The 21,872-nt window shown below is 35.7% G+C and overlaps 1 protein-coding gene across 1 annotated transcript in view; it reads right to left on the bottom strand.

Annotated features, from left to right (window-relative positions):
• Positions 1-21,872, bottom strand: part of ITGA4 (integrin subunit alpha 4) — a 42,101-nt gene that overhangs the window by 11,952 nt on the left and 8,277 nt on the right. The window contains exons 5-17 of the mRNA XM_026110318.2: positions 20,827-20,894; positions 20,056-20,185; positions 16,369-16,454; positions 15,967-16,026; positions 15,737-15,874; positions 14,479-14,590; positions 9,209-9,303; positions 8,767-8,857; positions 7,348-7,393; positions 6,818-6,972; positions 6,221-6,375; positions 2,884-3,033; positions 1,514-1,590 (exon numbers count right to left, since the gene is read on the bottom strand). Coding sequence (XP_025966103.2) covers positions 1,514-1,590; positions 2,884-3,033; positions 6,221-6,375; positions 6,818-6,972; positions 7,348-7,393; positions 8,767-8,857; positions 9,209-9,303; positions 14,479-14,590; positions 15,737-15,874; positions 15,967-16,026; positions 16,369-16,454; positions 20,056-20,185; positions 20,827-20,894 — 1,363 coding nt within the window. The remainder of the gene's footprint in view (positions 1-1,513; positions 1,591-2,883; positions 3,034-6,220; positions 6,376-6,817; positions 6,973-7,347; positions 7,394-8,766; positions 8,858-9,208; positions 9,304-14,478; positions 14,591-15,736; positions 15,875-15,966; positions 16,027-16,368; positions 16,455-20,055; positions 20,186-20,826; positions 20,895-21,872) is intronic.

The raw sequence follows: 21,872 nt of genomic DNA, 5'->3' as shown, positions 1-21,872 counted from the left end.
ATACTGGAGGCACAGTGTAATATAGACTGATATTTCACATTTTATTAAGATATTTAGCCTATTTATTTACACTGAAAAGCTGCTATTGTTTTCCAGTACCTAATGCCAAACAGATATGTTGTGATCTGTTTTCCTTTCCTAGAGCTCTGAAGTACTTAAAAAAAAAAAAAAACACTGCATTGCTAATATCACAGATGAAAATGCTGCACATATTTTCCCTGAAAAGCTCAAAATTATTCAAATGAAATAATCTTAAAGCCTCAGGAAAAGGAAGGGCTTAGGGCTTATGCTATAGGCCTTATTCTGGGAGCTATGAAGATGAAATTGTTTGTGCTCAGAATCACACAGGTGTGATTAATCAGTATTACGTGACTATCATCTGTGTGTGTCATTCTAGGTTGTTCTACGAGATAAACTTAGTATTTTGATTAAAATAGAATCAACTTTAAAGTGATAAATTACACAGGAAAGCCCAGGTCACATGCAAAATGCCTAACTAACTGAGATTCACAAGTACAGCTTCTCTGTTTTTCCACACCAATAGCCCATCATTCCTGCTTCTAAGTATAATATCAAATAAAGAAAAAAGATTGGGATGGTAAGATATTAAAATCAAATAATTAAAAACTATCTTGCGTAGAAATAATGGTACATGGTTTAAAACTTCAGAAAAATGATGATTAAGTATATCTCACAGAGGATTGTTAAGTATAGTACAGATTCTGCATGACTAATCTGAATTATATTTAATACTTTGACAGTGCATTAACGATCTTGCATAATAATTGAATTTAAACAAGATACATAATAGGAAGGAATAGGAAAAACTGAAACATACTGAAAGGGATCTAAAAAATAGGAATGTAAATGAAAAAATGCAAAACAAAATTAGTTTTGAAAAATGCAAGCTAGTTCACGTAAGGAAAAAGACTCTAAACCTCACAAAATACCCAACCATCTGGTGTCTCAATCAGCAGCATAAAACTGAAGATAAAATATTCTTAAGTAAATAAGGAAAAAGAATCAGTTACTTATTTTATAATTGAAATACTAAATATAACAATCTTTTAGTACAAAGCTGAAGTATCTTCCTTTGTACAGTGCAAGTATAGTATCTTCGTATCTTCATGAGAGTAGCAGAATTAATTCATAGTTTGTCAATTTAACAGTAGTTATGTGGTCTACCTATGGAATGCACATTGAGGTCTGTATCTTAGCAAATTTATGTACGAAATGTAGAACTACAAGTTTACGTTTTTGTCAAGCAGATATGCTTTATAAGCTATAAAATCTTCTGATTAGGCAAGAATAGTTCAATCATATACATTTCTGTTACATTTCCTGGAAGATGTATAATTTAGAAATATTCTTCAATATTATTTCTCATATTTTTTCAGGGAGTTCACAGTCTACTTTTGCAAATTAGTTCTCTTTACATACAAAAGACTAAGAAGCAATTTAGACAAAATCTTACTGAGCCTCTTTTTGCAAATGAAAGCTAGATTATACTTACTTTGGAAAAGCAACTTTTCCAGAAACTCTCAAGTCAGCAGAACAATTTTCTTGGGAGCAAAGCCTTGCAAAAACGAACTATAAAAGACCACAGAAAGAAAGCATTTTAGTATACTATGTAGATTATACTGAGTAAAAGTATTTCAAAAAAAAAAATAGTATCCTAGTATCTGGAATTTGCAAATAGTCCTTGCTCATAAGAACAATTCTTTCACGCTACAATTTGCCATTTTCCAAACACATTCTGTGCATCTAGAAAAACAACATTCTATACCAGTGCTCAATCTCTCACAGTTAAACCAGTGGCTTGGTGTTAGCCAACTCTAAAAGCAGCACATAAAAAGGGCAGAGCATTTTAGTGGATCCAGAAAAGAGGTCTCTGCAGTCTCTCCTATGATATGGAACAGTAAGTCTTGCAAGAGAGTTTTATTACACAAACTTTACTTATGTGCCTATATTCAACACGAGCCTGTCTCTCTCTCAGACTGTGTGGTTCCTAAAACAAAATATTGGATGAAGACCAAAGGGAAAAAAATGCCATTTAAAAGGAGCTTTCAGATATCTTGAAGTTCCAATTGTCAACCATAATGAATTATGTGAAGCTTACTGTTTGTGAGAAGTCATAATATTTCTATGACCATCTGGTCGTTAAAAACTCAGAGCATCCTGTAAAAACTAAAAGTCTTTTCAGTTTGGGGGAGAAAAAAGTCAATTTCATATTCATTTAAGGATACAGAATACACTGTTTCCCCCACCCCGACTGCTTTTGGAAACCTGGAGTACTGTCACAGAATTAACATTTCACAACATTGTTGAAACAGTTTAAGGCAAACACGATATTGGATATTTAACACAGAATTCATTTTAAAGGACAATTTCATACTGGAAAGCTACTCATCCTGTGTAGCTGAAGAAGTTATAAAAAAAATTCCAGAAACATATTTTAAAGGATGAATTGAATACCTGTGTGCTCTGACATGTATACAGATATAAAAATTGTATATTTTTTGAATATATACAAGTATATGTATACATATATATACATGTATATGTACACATGCATACGTACATGTATATATTTACATATACATGTATATTTTTATATATATCTGATATTATATATTCTTAAAAGTTCTCTGCACACGTCTTTTTTTTTAATAATATAGATTAGATACAGGATCTGCAAACAAAATTATTTAATCACAATTAAGCATTTTTTATCGTACCAGCTTATTAAATAAGATCCAGGCACTAGGTGCTGGTCTGGAAGATAGATTGCTTCACAGGCTATTAGTGTGTGAAGTTTCTTTTATCTAAAGACTAAAACGTGAATATTTATTTATTGCATTTAAAAAAAATTCATACACTAACCTTGCTTTTTATAACATCTTTTTCTTTTCTCCTTTGAAGAACTGGTTGAAGTGGTGAAAATTCTTCGCTGCTTCTTTTCTGTAGCATATGATGCCCCAGATGATAACTTGCTTCAACATGTATAGGAGTCAAGATATCCCTTACATCTTTCTATGAAAATTGGAAACCTAATGAGTTAATCATATAAGACAAACATGTATGCATATGTTTTAAAGATTATAAAAATCCCTAGAACTATCCTAAGGAGGAACACTTATTTTTTACATGTACAATAATTTCCTAAGCCATATTGCTCATGTATTTTTCCAGCCATCTTTGTCACTTAAAAAAGGAATCAGAAATACAGAAAAGCATAATACATTCAACAACAGCATCAGGCATTTCAGAACTGAAGATTCTTTTATTAAAAGATGTTTGACTGAATAGCGACCTACCTTAGTCAACCATACTGCTTTACATACCTATGGAATGCTATACTGCCCAATTACAAAAATAGGCAAAAATTCCAGACAAAAATAATGGATATTTCTGTAGGAATTCAAAAGGAGTTCTCCCACATTACCACTAAATCAGTTCATGATTGCATTTTATTTTTCTTCCTTTACATTTCCTACTTCATACTAAGAAGATAAAACTCCTCAGTAAATGACCATTTTGACATGAAATCTTGACTGTGTAGGAATGTTGCAAATCAGAGCCCGAATTGTCTACTTGTGAAAACTGAACAGCTTGAAGCACTGAGTACTACAATAGCAAACCTGATTAAATTATTCCCTAAGTGTATGAGATAGACAGCCGCTGATTGTCCCTCCACATGGCCACTGCTTTAACTCTTATCTACAAGCTTGCTTTGACCAAATCACATGTTATCTAATTCATAATAATCTTCCACAAGGTCTTCTCTGCATCTGCTTTATATTACTTTCATTATACTAATTAACTACTAATTACTCTTTACCCCCCAAATGTAAAATGTACATGGTCTCTTGCAAGGATTGTACCTGACAGACATTTACATTTACTTAACTTTAGTAGCTTCATACAAGCGCAGAAACCTCAGTGAGGGGAAGGAGAGTTACATAATGCTACAATTAGGAATTTAAAAGAAAATTGAGTTATACTGAGGAAAAATTCTAATGGTAGACTATAGGAATGATAAGCCACATCATGTTCTTCCTCCTACACAAATACTTGCTAATGCTGGTAAAGCAATCTGTACAAGGTCAGCTGTCAGTCAGATCTCTCTTAGCATACAAAACTCTCTTAAGTGGGCAATTTGCCACTGCTCCTTTAAGTAACATTCACTTAGGTGCAGCTACCAGTTGAGATGTATCTGGGCAATTTTCCAGTAGATAACAGGCTTTCCTTTCTACCCTGAAGCTTTATCTTGAAGAATTTGCTTTTAATGATGTCATAAACAAAACATAAGTAAAAGGAAGGAAGAAGAAAAATACATGTGAGTCTCTCTCTGTGCGGGTTTTATGTAGCTGTAGAATATTAAGTCTGTTTTCCAGCCTCTGTGCAGAATCAACTGCATCAGTCACCCTGATAGACGCTGGTTTCAAAAGGTCACAGAACTGCTACCTTAAAGATTTTAAAGAAAAGGCTAGACAAGCGAGTCCATTACTTTATTACCCTTTCCCCCATCCCCATCTAAATATTCCCGGTCTTTAATATTTCTTTAAAGAATTCTTTTTCTCTTTGATAAGGTCTCACAGGAGATAAGTATGATTTCTGAGTTTAATATAACACAGTTCCTCTGTGTCCACTGTTTTTACTGTTTCACTGTGTATTAGGGCTTGAAGTTCTTCCCGTTTATTCTCCAAATTTTTTGTTGGAGTAGACAAGCTTCTAAGATGTTTGGCAGATGGATTCATTTTATGTTTTTCTTGTCCAACCAATGGCCTTATGAATGTTCTAAACCTTGTTCAGATTGTGATTGTTTTTCCTTTCAAGATAGATTCCTCACTCATGCTTCCGAGGCATTAATCAAACATGTATATCATTTCCTCTAGGGCAACAGTAACCTTGAGACTACTGGGGGTTAGAATCTTACTGACTAGATTCTTATTAACTTGTTTCCAAGTCAGTACCATCCTTAATCTCAAAGGATGGCTGCTCTTAGATGGATCCTGTGCTTTCACGGATACCAATGGCTAACTTCCTGCACAGTAGCTAATATCATATGTCTATTGCTGGTGTTGGTACAGGCCTCCCTATCCGGCTCGCATCTTATCTTGCACGTTTCCAATGGCACCCTGCTGAATGCACATTTCCTCTTGCAGAGCTTCTGCCTCTGCAGCTTCTTTTCCTAAGCAGTTCTACCAGGAGGTTCTTTCTGCAACAAAGGTCTTTTCTGCATCTTCACCTTCACAAATAGAGAACTGTAACCACATTCACTACAAATGCAGTCTGAGATTCAGGTTGAGATGTCCAGGAGGAGGTTATGTATCTGTGCAGCCTTCACTCATAAGAGGAGTAGAGTAGAGATCACGTGTTGGCACAATGCACATTCTTTATCAGAACTGTTCAGCTCTAAATTCATTCATGAAACTCCCATGGGGTGCTCTTTTCCTCCCTTTTTCCACATCTGATTCTCTAATTAAATGTTTCCCTAGATGAATGCTGCTTGCCTTGCAGGGAGAAACTGAGGAATTCCAAACAGGTATTCTTGTTCATGCCCTGCTAGTGGGCCTTTGGCTCGTTGCAACAAATTCACAAAACAGACCACACTAGAAACCTCAAACTGCAGACCCACTTCTAGCAATAGATTCATTTCATCTATGGATCAGGAACGGGTTCCTTTCTTACCAGGTGAGTCTACCTCTTCCACTCACAGTAAGAAGGAGAGCAAGACCTTAGATATGTTCTTTGAAATGGTTAAAAATTACATAATAAACATTGTCTGTGTAACTATTAGTTTAAAGGGTTTGCATTAAGAACAAGGTAGATATTAAAGTTCTGTCAGAATTGTTCAGTTGAAAATATGCCATATCATGTCTTCTTGGTTGATACAAAACTGGCCTCAATCTATGATCTGCTTTCTATAAAATAGAGTGAAAAAAAAGGCCAGAAATGCTTATGTCCATCATCACTGTGATAATTATTATGCACATCCTTGCTGACATAAGAGATGACAAGCCCACTGACTTTCCCATAAAAGCTGAAAAAGCACCAGAACTAAAAGGTACTAACTGTGGAAGTTATCAACAAAAATATTGTACTTATCTAATTATATAATGGAGGTGTAAATAAAATACAAGTTATTTTGCAGCAGATGTCCTTTTAAAAGACAGGAAAGGATTTATAGTACAATACACATTGAAGATTACATTACCCTCATAAATGCTGGATGATCTTTGCAGGCAATGTTCTTGCTATAAATCTTTATATTTCCAGAGGTTGTATCAGATGTTCCATTGGAAGAAAAATAAAATCTTGCTTGTGTATCCACTTTTCTGTTCACATCCACACTCAGATTATAAAACAAAACTGCAAAGTTAAAATCAGGGAAAATAAAAGTTATAAAAACTTTTTAGGCATAACAATTTTCATGAATTTATGATAGAAATTATATCTTCTGATGCATATTCTCCTGAGAATGTTCCATAATATCAACCTCAAAATGCTCCATTTACAAATTCCCTTAGACAAATCCACCCCTAATGAAAGCTTCTAGCCCTCTGAAAATTGATTGCATAGTGATTGATCTTAGTTGCATGCAAGTTATATTTATATTTTTCCACCAGAATCTGTTTAAAGAAAACCTTCTTCGGTTACTTATAGGGCTGACTTTGCCCCAAGCTTTTAATTTTTCATTTTATACTGAGCTCAGATTAGTAGATTATTAAATACCAATATTATTATTCTAAATAGGTTCATTTCTTATTCAAATGAATACATTAACTGGATTTTTTTTTTCCAAGCAGCTTACCAATATAGCCTGGTACCTCTCGTCCTGTATACGTAAAGCATATCTTTAAATTCATACAGGTGGCAGGCTGGTCATTTTCCATGCAGTTTAAATTAGTTCGATTTATTGAATCAGGGTGTTTTAAAGAAGCCTCAACAATTATCACCGGTTTTGTTCTAAGAATGCAAAAGAGTTAACATTCAGAAAATGCTTCAGAGTCAGCTTACAGAATCTATTCAGAATCTATTTCTTATATTTTAAAATGATTATTTTTAAGATATCTTCTTAAATTATGCATTTTTAAGAATCCAAACAGCTGTGTGTGAAACTTCTATTGCTTCAAGGAGTTTAAGAATAATATTTTCTTTTTCTCCAAGATGTTTAGTTAAACATACACCAGTTATAGAGCATTCTAGAGCTTAATGACTGAAGTTCAAAACACCACAAAGAGCAGCATGAAGCCAAAACATACTACTATTTTTTTTTAATTACATCTAAAAATTTACAATTAAATTGCATGATCTTAAAGCATTGAAATATATCAACCTCACCTCAGCAGCACAGCAGAATTGGAGAGAAATGCACCAACTGCTACATCTGTACAAACCAAAAAAAAATGACAGGTAAGTATCTTTACTCAACAGGAATTACTTCTCAGGTACAAGCATTTTGTAGTACACTCATTTTTGAACAGCATTAAAACACTGTTTGCCCATTATTTATTATAAGGGATATGTTAATATTCAAAGATGTACTTATCTGCATAGAAAATGATTCCTCAAACACTTGCCCCCTGTCCCTTAAAGCTGCATACTAATTTGTCTGGACTTGCAGATATTGGTAATGTGATGATTTGATTTCCATGTCAAGTTTAAGTGGCTGACAATGAAGCACAATTCAGCGAAACAGGAGGTCCTTGCCTCCTTTGTAACTCAAATATTTAGTTTTGCTGTATATATACATACATAGATATAGTAAAATTGAATTTTTATATACATATGAAGTGTATGTATATATATTTGTATATAAAAACTATAAATAGATATAAAAAAGTATAGATTTGTTATTTTATTCCAAATTAAATGAAAACTAATCATGTGATAAGGAAAGAAATATACATAGTACAGTTTCTCAAATGAGGAAACAAGAGTAAACTTTTCAGATGAGTCTAAATGATGAGAGCACAGCTCTCTAAAAAGCAACAGCAGATGACCTGAAAGTACAGACTACCTGTTCACTTCCTGTTAACCCAGCATTACAAATTCACATTTCTGTGGAAATAGAGCACACAAAATGCAGTTTGCCGTAACTTTATGCTTTTATACCCATAGTGGCAGGACAGACAGTACCTGACCTGACATAACACCTATCTGTACAATGTCAAAATATTTTGACAGTATGTTTAAAACATGAGTGTGTATGTTTGAAAAATATTTGAAACCAGCGAAGTTGTTTTATACGAAATTAGCCCTTCTGTGTCACACCCACAAGAATTACATAACGTTCTTAATCCGGTGCTCTGAGCCCCAGGCCAGATTAATTTATTGTTGATGCACAGCCTGAGAGTCATTGAGCTAAACGAGTTGTGACAAGATCCAGACTACATAAAGACATATAAGATTTTCAGGTTAGCACAGTAGACATACTTCTGGGGACCAATCTAGCTGACTGTGACATTAACAGATGAAGTACTTGCCATAAAACTAAAAATCAGCTTTTTCTTCCTCCTCTGCGCTATGCACTATCACATCTTTCTGAGCCCTTCAATAATAGTTAGATGACTGTAAAAAACTTACTGCTTGCCCTCAGCTTTACCCCATCATTTTTTTTCTTCCTAAAATGCAAGATGTGACATGTCATCTTAATAACAGATTTTGCTCTTGGAAGGAGTAACAAGTAGCATGGTTGGGTTGTTCCCTATCCATTTCTACTGTCATATAAACAAAAATAAACAAAATTGTTTAATTCACCTTGATAACCATTGTTATCTGCATCAATGCCACTTGCTATGGATTGTCCAAACATGCTTAAAGCACTACTGACATGATGTCCTTGTATTCTCTGAAGGAGAGGGGAAAAAGAGAAGAAAATTATTCTTGGAAAGCTAATCTTTGAGTTATATTAGCACAGTTGTCCTGCCTCTGAAGGCAGATACTTGCCTGTGAACATATACCTCTGAAAGTAATATTCCTCCATTGCTGCAAATATTATAACCCATAAATCCTGTCTGAAGCCTCTAAAACATTTTGTTACAGGTTACATATTATGACTAGAAATCACAGGCTATGTAAAAATATTCTGAAATTCAATTGTTTTAAAGTAATCCAGCTGTTCTGACAGAAAACACTCTCAAATTTAAACCTAAGGCTTTTCAGTACTGATTTTTTTTAATATATAATAGAAAAAACATACCTGTGAAAACGATGGAGTTATTCCATCTTCCCTGCCATTATATATATAAATAACTCCTTTTAGATTATCTTCCTGCGGAGCCCCAATTGCTACATCTGAAGAAAAACAGTTTAATGAGAGATACTAATAATTTTAAAGTCTTTATGTTTACATGCATGTTATATATTATTTGTAGAATGTCTACAGATTTTTATAACCTTTTCAGCAAGAGAAATCAGCAGACTGTACCATCCCTATAACAACTGTAGATGCATTTATAACAAATATATGTGTACACCATTTGGAAGCAGAGATCTGATCTGGTAATCTGAGAAGTGGATGCTGTACGGCTGTGTAATTTGTATACATCTGATCTTGACCACAGTTGTTTTCATAACAGCTTCAGAGTGACAGCTCATTTTGCCCCTTGGAGGAAGTGGAAGGGCTACTGGAACTACCCGGTTTGGAAAAGGGACTCTTGATATGAAGAAAATGGCTGTATAGTTTCTGTCCTCTTATACTCATGCTGCAGACGGAGCTCAGGTGGCTCTCAGACATCCCAAGGACAGTTCACGAAAGTCTTGCTCAGCACCTTTGTGTTCCTGGCAGTAGCTAAATTCATGACTTGCACCTTGCCTTCACCTGAGAGTTTTCCAGGCACCAACAGCTCTGCTTCTGAAAGTATCTGACCTTGAGTAGGTAGGTGTCTAATCTTGTACACAAAAATAACTGGATTGCAAAATATAGTCTGGATCCTCACCAGGCCTGTTTTGGTATATACAGAATATATCTAACAGATACAGACACTAGAGCTCTCACTCTCAAAATTATGCTTTCTTTTATAAGGGGCCATTGAGTAGCACTTTGTATTTAATAGTCTAGTGATTAGAAAACTCATCCCAGAAATGAGACTTGGACTACATGCAGTCTTCAGCCTGTGGAAATTCAAACCTCTCTATCTCATATCAAGAGAGAGCATTTGCTTTGTTGTGAAATGTGTGGCACTGAGCAAACACGATACGTGTTGCAGAAGAAAGACCTTGCCTGTGTAACTGCTGCCTAGATAACTTAGCTGTGAGCAGGGAGTCTTGGTCCTGGTACTTGCTCTCAATACTGTTTCTGTATCCAGTAAGTGTAAAAACATAAACTAGCCTGACCAAGATGACACAAAGCCAGGATCTCTCATGCAGCATAAACATCCTAAGCATAGGATGAAAGAAAAATACCTTTATGTCCTACTTATTTCCACAAACAGGTAGGTGGAGAAAAAATAAGGGTTTTCTGAATTTTTAAAAATTAAAACCCAAAGAATTAGAAACACGTATATAGGTTGTCCATACTGTAGTAAAAAGCAAAATTAGATGTACTGACAAAAATGTTCTCTTACATACAAATATAGTTATTTTGGAAAAAAAAACCAACAACTTTCTATTCCAAACACTTTGGTGGGGGCATCCATGACTCTACAGAAAAAGCCTAAATCGTGTTATTCTATATAATACCTTCATAATGCCTTCTGACAAAAGGACATTTTAAAATACACAAAGGTATGTAATGGAAATGACAATTTTTCTGCCACTTCAGTAAGATACCTTTTACAGTCGTTTTGTAAAATATTTTTATTTAAACAATCCTCTACATTTCTGTTTTTACTTCTCATTTGCCTCCATGTCTGAAATACATGTCTACTAAGACTTGTTACCACCACTCCACCTACCCAAGATGGAAACATGACACAGAATAAAATACACATTCCACGTCAACTTAGGCATGAAGCTTTGTTACCACAGAGTTCAACACTGCTGTGAAAACAATCAAAACCAATTTTTTTTATTTTGTATTTCAGCTACATCTTAATGAGTGAACTGACACCAAAACCTCTTCATACAAGGCATTTTACAAACATTACACAACAGAGCAGAGCCTCAAAGAACATGTAACAAGGTAAAGTGCTTATAAAATAAAAATACAGGAAAGCAGACCGTTTCAAAAGTAGCAAGATACATTCACTTAAATTTAGAAAATAAACTTAATGTCACTTGATAGGGGGATGAAAAGAAAAAAGGTGCTCCCACAATGTAGCATTATTACTTAATGCAATCAAATTTTGATTTGCACACAGATGTAATCACAGAATAAAGCAAAAATTCAATAAAATTGAGTTAAGAGGAAAAGCAGTGCACTACATTCTTAGGAAAATGTAAGTATAGCATCACTTTTCAGTCTTTAATGGACTGAAAATTACTTGTACTCAGCTCATGTACAAAGAAAAGTTAAAAGAAAGCCAAATCATGATGTGTGCGATGCCTGACCAAATTGATATGACTGAATTCAGAAACAAATGCTAAAGATGAAGGCAAACAGAACAATACAGACGAGGACAGTAATCTATGCCTGAAGCACTATGTTTCTGGAAAACAGGGCCAACCACAGGCATTAATTTTTTTCAATCCAAAATCTGTTTCCTAACAATAGTGAAATTGACCCCTAAGAGGTTATCACACAGAGCAGCCAAAATGATCATGGCCTTTAAAAAAAAATTGCCTTGCATTTCTGAAACTATGATGATTTCCTGCACTCTGCTATTCCCATATGGGTTAAACCACTGAAGCACAAGTACTGTTTTACATGGACTAAAACGAACCATTTATTTTCCTCTGAAATGTTCTTAACAGCTGATAACAGGCTTGAATTGGCATTCAACATGGAAATGGTTTAAACAAAGGAATATGTTTTATGCCTAGATGATTTAATCCCAGATAGGTGTGCCAACACACAAACAAACCCTTAACAGCCCTCACCAAAACATTACCAAAAAACCCCATGGTTCAAATAGCCAGAGGACACTTACAAAAAAGAGGGGAGAGGGGGAAAAGGGAGAGTGAATGACAGTATCTTAAAATTCACCAGTATAAATTAGTAATTGTGAAATTTCATTCACAAATGAAACAAAACTGAACTATCTGCAAATTAGAAAGACGGTATGTTGCACCAAATAAAAAACACAAGAAAAACAAAGCTCTGATGACTTGGTTTAGCTGAACGGTTCTCTGATTGAATCCATACTGACTGAATCCATACTTCAGTGACTAAAACACACAAAATATGTTATGTCTCTTTACTGGTGAGATGAAAATAGGACAGCCAAGTTATGCTGTCTAATTAAAGCAAAACATATGTTTGGGGGGTGGGGTTAGATTCTACACTAACATGCACGCCATTATCTTCACAGGGCTGATACTAAATGTTTATATCATTGAAGAATTTGACTCTGCTGTGCTTTTTTTTTTATTACTTACTATAGACAAATAGTCCCTATCACCCAATCTCTTTTTATATTTTGCTTCCAGCTGTTTTTCTTACAAGAAAATCTCTTTTCCTACTGTCACTCTAAGTATCTCCTCCATTTTTTTCAGCTCCCTCCAAAAGCTTACTACGCCCTCCCCTGCAGTTTCATGATGCCCATTGTATGTTATATTGTGTCATATACCTATTTTGCTGTGCTGCTATCAATTTGATTTTACTTCTCTGTTCCTCAGCCCTGTATTTGGATATTGTTTCCCTTTGCAGTTTGCAAATGTTTTGGGGCAAAACCAGAAGGTTGTGTGTAAAATGCTTAGTACGTTTTAACTTAATAATGAGTAGGTAATAATGGGTAAGACTTTGTAAATGAGTAAAAAATGTTCTCACTTTTGGAGAATTTGCACAGCAGCACAGGTAATACAAAGCAGGACAACTGAAATCTAGGAAGAGTTAAAGGAACAGCTACCAAAGAAGAAAACAGACTATTTTAAGGAAGGGGAAACTCTAAAAGAAGCAAATGACTGTTCCAAGCATTGCGGGTTACAGAACAGGACCAAGAACACGAGATAAAGGGAACAGTGACAAGAGAACACTGGTTGATAAACAAACAAAAAGAAAAATTCAAAAGTGTGAAGACAAACAGAGACTTGGTAAAGATACAGCCCAGTAAAGGCTGGCAGTTTTTGCAAAAGGATGTTAACTCCCTGAATACAGACCAATTTTTGATAGAAAATCTAAGCCGTGCCTGAATTTTGGAACAGTAGAAATCTCCTGCCATATTTTTATCCATTCTCTACACAGCCTGTTGTGACAGTTTTCCCTCTGCTGAAGGGAAATGCATGCAGATTTTTCAAACAGGAACACTGACCATTCCTATCTGTTTGAAAACATGACAAGATGAATGCAAGCACTGGGCCAGTTCCCCTCTGCTTGCCTTCAGTCTAGGTGCAGGCCCCCTAGTCAACTGCATTTCTGCAAGCTACTTATACAGCCATGGTCTCAAGAAGGGAAGAAGCTGGGAGCAGTACATCGTGGAGATTTCTGTAGCAGTTGCAGAAATGTAAGCAGAATGGGAAGCAGGAGGCCATGGCAGTCATTCTAGATACTATAACAGATCTCCTATTTTTTCATCTGTTTTCTATAAATAAAATAACTTTAATCTATAATTTTCAAATTTTCTTTTTAGTGTCTATCCTTTTTATACTTGTCCCTGTACTCATTACAGAAGTTAGATGCAGAAGTCTGGAAACTGACCCTCTCTGCCTTCTGAGCGAGTTCCACCTAAACAATATCAATAGAAATTTCAGACCACACCACACATTTGGAAAGGGTATTTCAGCCTCAGGGAAAGGGCATACGCTCAGCTTCTATGTGCCTAAAACAGATCCCCCTGTACAGGAAGAATGAAAAGAAAGAGCTCCCTCAGAGCTCCATTAACATTTTGAATTCAGTATTTGTGCATGACCATTGATGTCCTTGCCTGTGTTCTCCAGCTTAGCCCCACTGGGATCCTGTGCTAGTCACCTGAGGGACTTAAATGGGTAGGTAGTCTCATGACAGCCTGCCATCTCGCAGGTTATTTTAGTTATCCTCATGTACTCAGTACTTCCTATTGGCAACACAGAGGCAGCTCTTGACTCAATGAGTAATTTTAATTTACAATGTTATAACATTGCCAAACTCTTCCCCAACCATTGTTTCTGATGCTTAAAACAGGATTAGGGATTCCACTCTAGAGGTCCAGCACTCAAAGTTATAGGCTATGGTATCACCTTATGCTTATGTCCTTTACTAAGCCAACAGACCCTAACCTGTTGGTATCACACGTTAATGGCTATGAATCAGCTGCATTTCAAATGAATGACCTAGAAATGAAAGGCCAAATAACTGCTTCAAAGTCCTCACCCTTTCATAATCCCCCTGTTTATTCTGGCAGCCCACTGCTCAGTGAGAATTAAAACCAAGGGTTTTTTTTTTTTTATACTTACCTTCAAAACCATCATTGTCAATGTCTCCTAGATTGGCTATGGATTCTCCAAACCTGGCTGCATATGAGTCACTCCCACTGAGCTCTAGGTCTAGTTCTACCATCTTTGCCTCCTGAAGGAAAACATAATCAATGAACAGTACATTAAAAAAGGGTGTTCCAGATGACTTGGATGATTACTCAAAATGTTAAAGTGCTTTTGGATGGTAAGAGAAAATCATACTGATTTCCTTGGTGCACAAACCAGAATTATCAGAGATACTCAACAGTATTTAGTTCAGTTTATATTCAGATCGGAGTTGTTCTTTAAGAAAGAAAACAGCAGTGTGTTGCCATAGTAAACACCTCTAAGCAACAGCAAGCTTATATTAGAGTACAGGTGCTTAAAGCACTCGGAAAACTCTGTGTGTGTTCATGTGTGCAGGCATGTGTGTGCGCTAAAAAGGTAGTAACTAGTAGCTGCTTCAGAGCTATTGTGTGTGGTTTGGTAATTTGGAGGTGTCCTAGAGTGACTTAATTCTCTGTGGGGAACACATTCATGGTAAGAAAATGTAAACTACAACTATAAAATAATGAATGTGTATCGGTGTGGGGAGGAGGAATGGAAAATAGATATGAAGATAAAATTAACGCCAGATAAATTCAAAAGCAGACAAAAAAAAAAAAGAGCGATTATACTTTCACTTCTGATACCTAAAAAGAATAAATGGAAGCCGATTCTAATACATGCTCTGTCCAGCTTCTTTATTCGCCAAACTGGGGAATAGTAACAGATCTACCAACGTTCTTCCCTACTTCTACTACTAATTGCACACAAATTTTTCATTCCCTGTTTGCTTTGGAAGTGCTAAATAAGTTGCTCTTAACATGCCAATTTAGCAGTAATCATGGTAATGGAAGAGAGCTTGCTGTAGTAAGCAGTAGCAGGCTGTAACTATCACAAGTTACTATGAAACGCAACCAGACTGTCTTCAGTTTCAACACTAGCGTAAATAACGTGTTAAAGCTTATACAGCTAGCATTTGACATGTACATATGCTACAGAGTTCTGCTGCTGTTTCTCCACACATTCTGCTCTTACTAGAAAGTCATTTTGTTTTACAGATAATACTTGGCACTACCAGTTGATATGGGATTGTCATAGTGGGACTAAAGTTGTTTTGCCTATACCTTTAACTACATTATGATAAGAGATAGGAAATCTCTTTAGGTTGTTACACTGGAATGATTATTACATGTTTTTAAGAGAAAATACTTACAGAACCTGAATTGATGTAAACATAAACTCTTCCTTCTTCTCTAATGGTGCTTTGCATTGGAGCACCAACTAGCAAGTCTGAAAGGCCATCTGAATTCAGGTCCACAGCACAAACTGCAGCTCCAAAGTAAGAACCAAGCTGTGTGCAAACAAGAAATCTCATTATCTTCAAATTTTTATGAAGACATGCTGGAAGTTCTAAGGTGTAGAATAGTTGCATGAAAGATTTACCTTTTTACCCTTTAGTTCAAATAGAATATTTAGTTGCTTCTCAATGCTAAAAATGTATGCCTAAAATGAAGAGAAAATAAAATAAAAGTGCTATTCAGTGAGCAGCAGTCTGAAATACTGTTTTGTGCTTTTTCTACAGTGTGGGCTACAGAATCAGCAAGCCAACACACAACATCACAGGGTACAGCTATTCCCTATTTCCTATCTGCACCTTTCATTGATACCATAGTTCGCAGCACTGTTATCTAGATTATTTTCCCTCATTCCTTCTTTGCCCTTTCTCCCCACGAGATATTGTATTATCCAACACTTATCTTTATTACATTAACGTAAACTGGAAAATCACAGGTAGAGGGCCAGGAGGAAATCCTCTTCAAACCAACAGTATGAACAATCTCTTACTTTACCAGTCTGCTCCTGTTGGGGAGCCCCTCCAATAACTTCTGTACTAGCCGACGTCAAAAAATGCCCAGCTCCAACAGAGTATCCTGTAAATTAGAAATGCTCTACTCAACACTTTTAACATCATATAAGGAAAAAAAGGGAGCATGATGTACAAAAGCTGTCAATACCACAAATTATTGCGAGTTTGAAATACAGACAACAAGCAAGCTACCAATGTAAACACTACAGAATGGAAAATTTTTGAAATATAAACAAAAGGTCAATAAAAACAGTAAATTCCAGCAACTTCAGAGCTATTGTGGGTCAAAAACACTCATTTCTTCCCAAGGTCTCAATTATCTGTCATATTTTAAAAGTCAGTTTAAAAAACCGCAACCATCTTCTGTTAATGCACATTCTGTAAGTGTTCAGTGGGTCTGTGTTGTAATACAAATAAAAAGTATCAACTGTTCATTTAGTGCAATGTGGAAGCATTTTATTTTCAATTGCCATCACTGTAACTTAACTATTGTTTTAACTAGGCTGCAGAAAAATGAGATGTAGCACTACTTATATATGTGCGTGTACATATATATTGTTTATATTGTTTCAGATACACATTTATATACATGCTGCATTTTATATACATGCATATGAAGAACTTGGGAACACTTTGGAGCTGAAGTTTGATTGAGTAATAAGGAAATGCTTAATCAGTTTTTGTAAATGAATCTGCACAACATAGTGTTTGTATCTGTGGAAACAGCTCTTGACAAATAGAACCATATTTTGGTGCAAAGCCCAACCACACAATTGCAAACGGAAGGCTGAGGCCTAAATCTGTAGCTACATGAGTCATCTTCACTTTTTCTGAAGTCCATTATGGCTAAGTTGAACCAGGGATGATAGTAAACATATTTTGCTACTCTTTCATTTACAGAGTTTCTGACAACTTTCACAGCACGTACAGAAAATGGAAAATTCAGCTTGTATCAGATGAGAACAAGCCTTCTATCTTTAATCTGTGAAGAAAACTGTCTGGCATTCAAGATCTCATTATGCCAGCATTTTCTTTTCATGTTTTAACCTAACAGAGGTGAACAAGACAATTTATCATTTAAAGGTCAACATCCAGTTTTACTTCTTCAGCAAAAAACTAAGCTTAAGTGGATAAACCTTAATTTACCTCCTCTGACCTTTATTTCTAGTTATTTTGGTTTTGCTGAAGTGTAAACATTAATGTTTCTAATGAACTTGTTTTAAAAAAATGACCAAAAGAAACTGTAGTAACCATAGAGGCCAGCTTTTTACTGGAGTATAAAAAGGTGGTGGGGGGGGGGAAAATCACATAATTAACCCTTTACATTTAAAGGCCCTACACAGCCAAATCCAATTGTATTTCCAGCCCCAGAATTCTCTCTTCTTTACTGAAGACTGGCTGACTGCCTTAAAATACACTGGCTTTTCATTTTCTCCTGTTTTAATGACAGGTGTTATATTTACTTTCCAGCTTTCTGGAACATCATTTGCCCTTCTCAGGTACCTAAAATGAACTATTACTTTGTGATTTCTTTAAGACAGATCTTGAAGTACCTAAGATTACTCTTTCATCAGGCCCAGCTGACTTCAAAGGCCGACTTACTTATCTAATCCCTTTAAAGATGACTGCTATTCCTCTCCAAGGCATTCATATTCTGAAGAAGTCAAGGAAATCTACCAAACATTATGTATTCCCAGCTTCTCTTTCTAAACGTGCTTTTTGCTTTTATTTATCTCATGTGGAAACATCTTCATTTCTCCCAGCTTACAGAAAATGTTATGATATTTTTTGTACTCTCTTCCTGCAAAACTTTCATTTGTTACTTATTACTGTCTGACTGTTTTTAAAAAAACAAAAATAAAGAAGCCAGCTGATCGTCTGTGCCAGAAGAAAGAAACAGAAGAAGTATATAATTATGTGTAGTCATGTGCCTTGAATTACAGTCCATTCGGTAAAGATATTTTTGTTCATCACTTAAGTTTATCACGTTCATCATTTTGTTGATCATTTATAAACAAACTCGTGTAAAAATTCTTCGATAACAGAAATAGCCATGAATAGATTTCAGCTTAAGTCAACGCAAGAGATGGGACAGAACAGAAGCTGAGGGAGGGCAAGGCAAGGTACCTTCACTTTCTTTCAACTACAATATTATTATGAAGAGACCAAACAGAGGTTTAAGTAGCATGTAACAAAATGGAAATTTAAGGTTCATCTCAGGTAGTACTGCATAGAGACACAGATAAGCTAGTTATCCCTTTCTTCTTCACTTTCCTCTAGAAAGGGCAGAATTGAGAGGCACAGGTAGTTCTGCCTTGCCAGTATGCTGGCTGATATGGTTGCACCTGGACACTGAAGAAGTGCTCATGAAGGAAACTCCAATATGTCTCAGTTCCTGGAAGGGCAAGAGAACTAGGAGCAACTTTATGTGTGAAAAAATTCTTTCACTGCACTTCTCCTATCATAGTTCTTATGGGGGCTTTTACCCATTTGCCTATACCTGACTTTCAGCTATCAATGACTTGACTCATCCATTACAGAAATTCCCACTCTTACACTTTATAGAGCATAAGAACAGAAATCCAGGATGTGCCTTTGCTGAACAGGTACATTCTGCTGCTTGATTGTTGTTGGAAAGCTGCAGCAAGGTTTTACAGCGTTCTCTAAAGTTTTAAGCATATTGATCTGGTATCTGATCATCTTTTACCATATGGCATCTCTTTTGCATAATTTCCCCTCAGATGTGGACTGCAACCTTTCGAAAGCTCAGTAGTGAATTCTGAAGTGTTATCCACTTCACATTGCGTAACAGTTATTTCAAAGCTTATGTCTCCTTCCTATTGTCAAAAGAGTGAAATCACAAACAGGAACTGTTTATCCACATGTACTGAATCTATGGGTGGGAAAACATCAAAACCAAAGGTCACAGACAAAAGCATTCTTGCACACTAATTCAGGAAGAACAGACGAGCTTTTCTTAGTGTGTACTGAGAAAACTGAAGTTGCCAATGGTTCTGGCACAAAACCCTACAGATTCTAGTGCTAAATGCAAATAACTACTTGGATGTTGGTACAGAAGAAAGAGTTCCATGGCTTTCAGTGCAGACGTTTGTAGATAAGGTTTGCATTCCCATGCATCCAGAAACAAGATATGGTCGGAATATATTAAAAAAACAAAAACAAACAAAAAAACCCACAGATGACTGGAGGCAAGTCTGTGTCTTAAGGTCACGGCATACCTTCCCTTATGGACACTACAACTGAGACTTATTTTCTTGCAGCTTTCACATTTATGAACTTTTCATATTTCTGTTGTATGTGAAGTCAGTATGTCCTTTGCTATGAAAACCCTTGCCAACATTTCAGACCTAATATTGGAGTGCAAACTAGTGGTAATCTGAAGCATCTCTCTCCCTTCAGAATCAAGAAATGATATAAACTCAGTGGAGTGATGATAAAAACAGAAACGTAATGTTTGGGAAGCTTTCGAGTGAAAAGAACAGAGAAGAAATCTCATAACTGAGTAATATTTAACAAAATCACAACACATCTTTAGAATTGTTGCTCCTGGAATAAAAGAAAGCACTGATAAACGCTATGCACTTCAAGACCAGTTATTTAGCTAATTCTTTGATTTATATAAAGTATTAAATTTTTAAAAATACCTAGATAACTGCCAAATTTCACTTGGTTATTTGAATCTGCATAAGCATGGATTGTATTTGCAGTTGTATTGTATACAAAAATAGAACCAGTCCAATAAAACGATCCCGGGGCTCCCATTATAATTAAGTCCTAAAAGAAAAATAAAACAAAGCCATGTTATACATGTTTAAATATTCATGAAGATAGACAAGCAAGTCAACTGCTTTTCTTTAGGTCTCCTGTGAACTCAACAAAACGCTAATGGAGATGCATCTGGCTCAGTATTGGGGGATTACCACAAGATCACAGACAACATTTTTCAGACTTTCTAAGAATACGGTTATTAAAACTTTGGACTGCCAACCATTTAAAAGATAGCAACAAACAAGACAGTCTCTTCTCAAAATAATGTTTTAGAAATCAGTCTTATGGTGGAATGTAGATTAAACAATATGGAACATTACCCTCTAAAGCAAGAAGGAAAGCCTTATTCATATTAATGTTGCATTAAACAGACTACTCTAAAGAGAATAATAAAACTTCATACTCTGTTATACTGATGCTCTTTTTCTGCATGAAAAGTAATTTTGGATTTGGAGTAAGGTGTAAAAGTATTCCTGGTTAGTTGTGAATTATCATGCAAGTCTTATTAAGATTCAATTAAAAAGAAATAAAACAAGTCTGATTTGTCCTTCCAATGAAAAAGATGGAGCGCGTGTGTGTCCATTCATATATGTACTTTTACATATGTATACAGAGGGGGAGGTAAGTTTGGTATCTTTAATACACACCTCAATGTAAAAACTAGACATTCCAGCCTGGCATGACCCATGGTTTTCTCCAAACTTTCGCACGTGATCTGGATATTGGCAAGAAATATGAAAAAGAATGAGAAGTATGTAATTTCAGATTTTTTAGCAGGTTTCCAACAGAAGTTGAAACATTAAAAAATAAAAAAGATTGGCTTTCAGTTCTGTAATAAAACTAAAAACAGTTTTCCACTGTATAGCCTTTAGCTTTAAAAATAGTAGTGTAACAAATTCAAAACAATATGTACCACTTGATCACAGCTGCCTTTGAAGTCTTGTGCCTTTAAAACTTAATTTTCTCTTTAAATTATTCCATGAAAGAAATATGCCGAATGAAACAGTATAAATAGTTTGAGCAGCACAAATGGATAGGTTTAACTCTCCTTCACACTCTGTGTACAATTCAGGCATAGTGTGATTGACAAGCACACTTATCTTCACAGGAGTTGCCCTGATGCTCCATGCAGGCTTTGAAGGGTCTGTGTTGTGGTTATCTTAGAAATATTGGTATCTACTGCCCTTCACAATCATCTTTATATTCAACTCTCCTGGCTCTATTTTCCTGCTTTTCCTTGCTAACTGCCTCCCATCAGGCTTCCCTTCATTTCATCCCTAGAGTTATTCACTTAGTAATCATGGAAGATAAAAGGATGATTTCAGCAATGCTCATAACAGCCTCTGAAGCCAGCACAAGGATGTTTGAAAATGTTACTCTTATCGGTCTGCGTGGAAAAGCCAGATTGTCAGCTCTTCCTTGCTTTTACAAGGGTCACTAGATAGTTCTCTTGCATGACAGAAAGGTATCAAAGGAAAAGCCAGAGATTCAACTTGTTTGATAGTTTCAGATCTTGATTCTTATTCTGTCACTTGCAGTCTTCTGAGGAGATCTGCAGAAGATCTCACACTGCAGGCACAGGCTTGGCAGGAACCAAGTTCAGAGCAGGGACACACCAGCAGAACGCAAGGCTGCAGGGACTGCTTTGAGGAGCCATGCCAGTTTTAAGGAGAATGCTAAGCAGCAACAACCT

This window comes from Dromaius novaehollandiae, chromosome 7 (genome assembly GCF_036370855.1).
Source record: "Dromaius novaehollandiae isolate bDroNov1 chromosome 7, bDroNov1.hap1, whole genome shotgun sequence".
Lineage (NCBI taxonomy): Eukaryota > Metazoa > Chordata > Aves > Casuariiformes > Dromaiidae > Dromaius > Dromaius novaehollandiae.
This window is presented reverse-complemented; position numbering and strand designations above follow the sequence as displayed.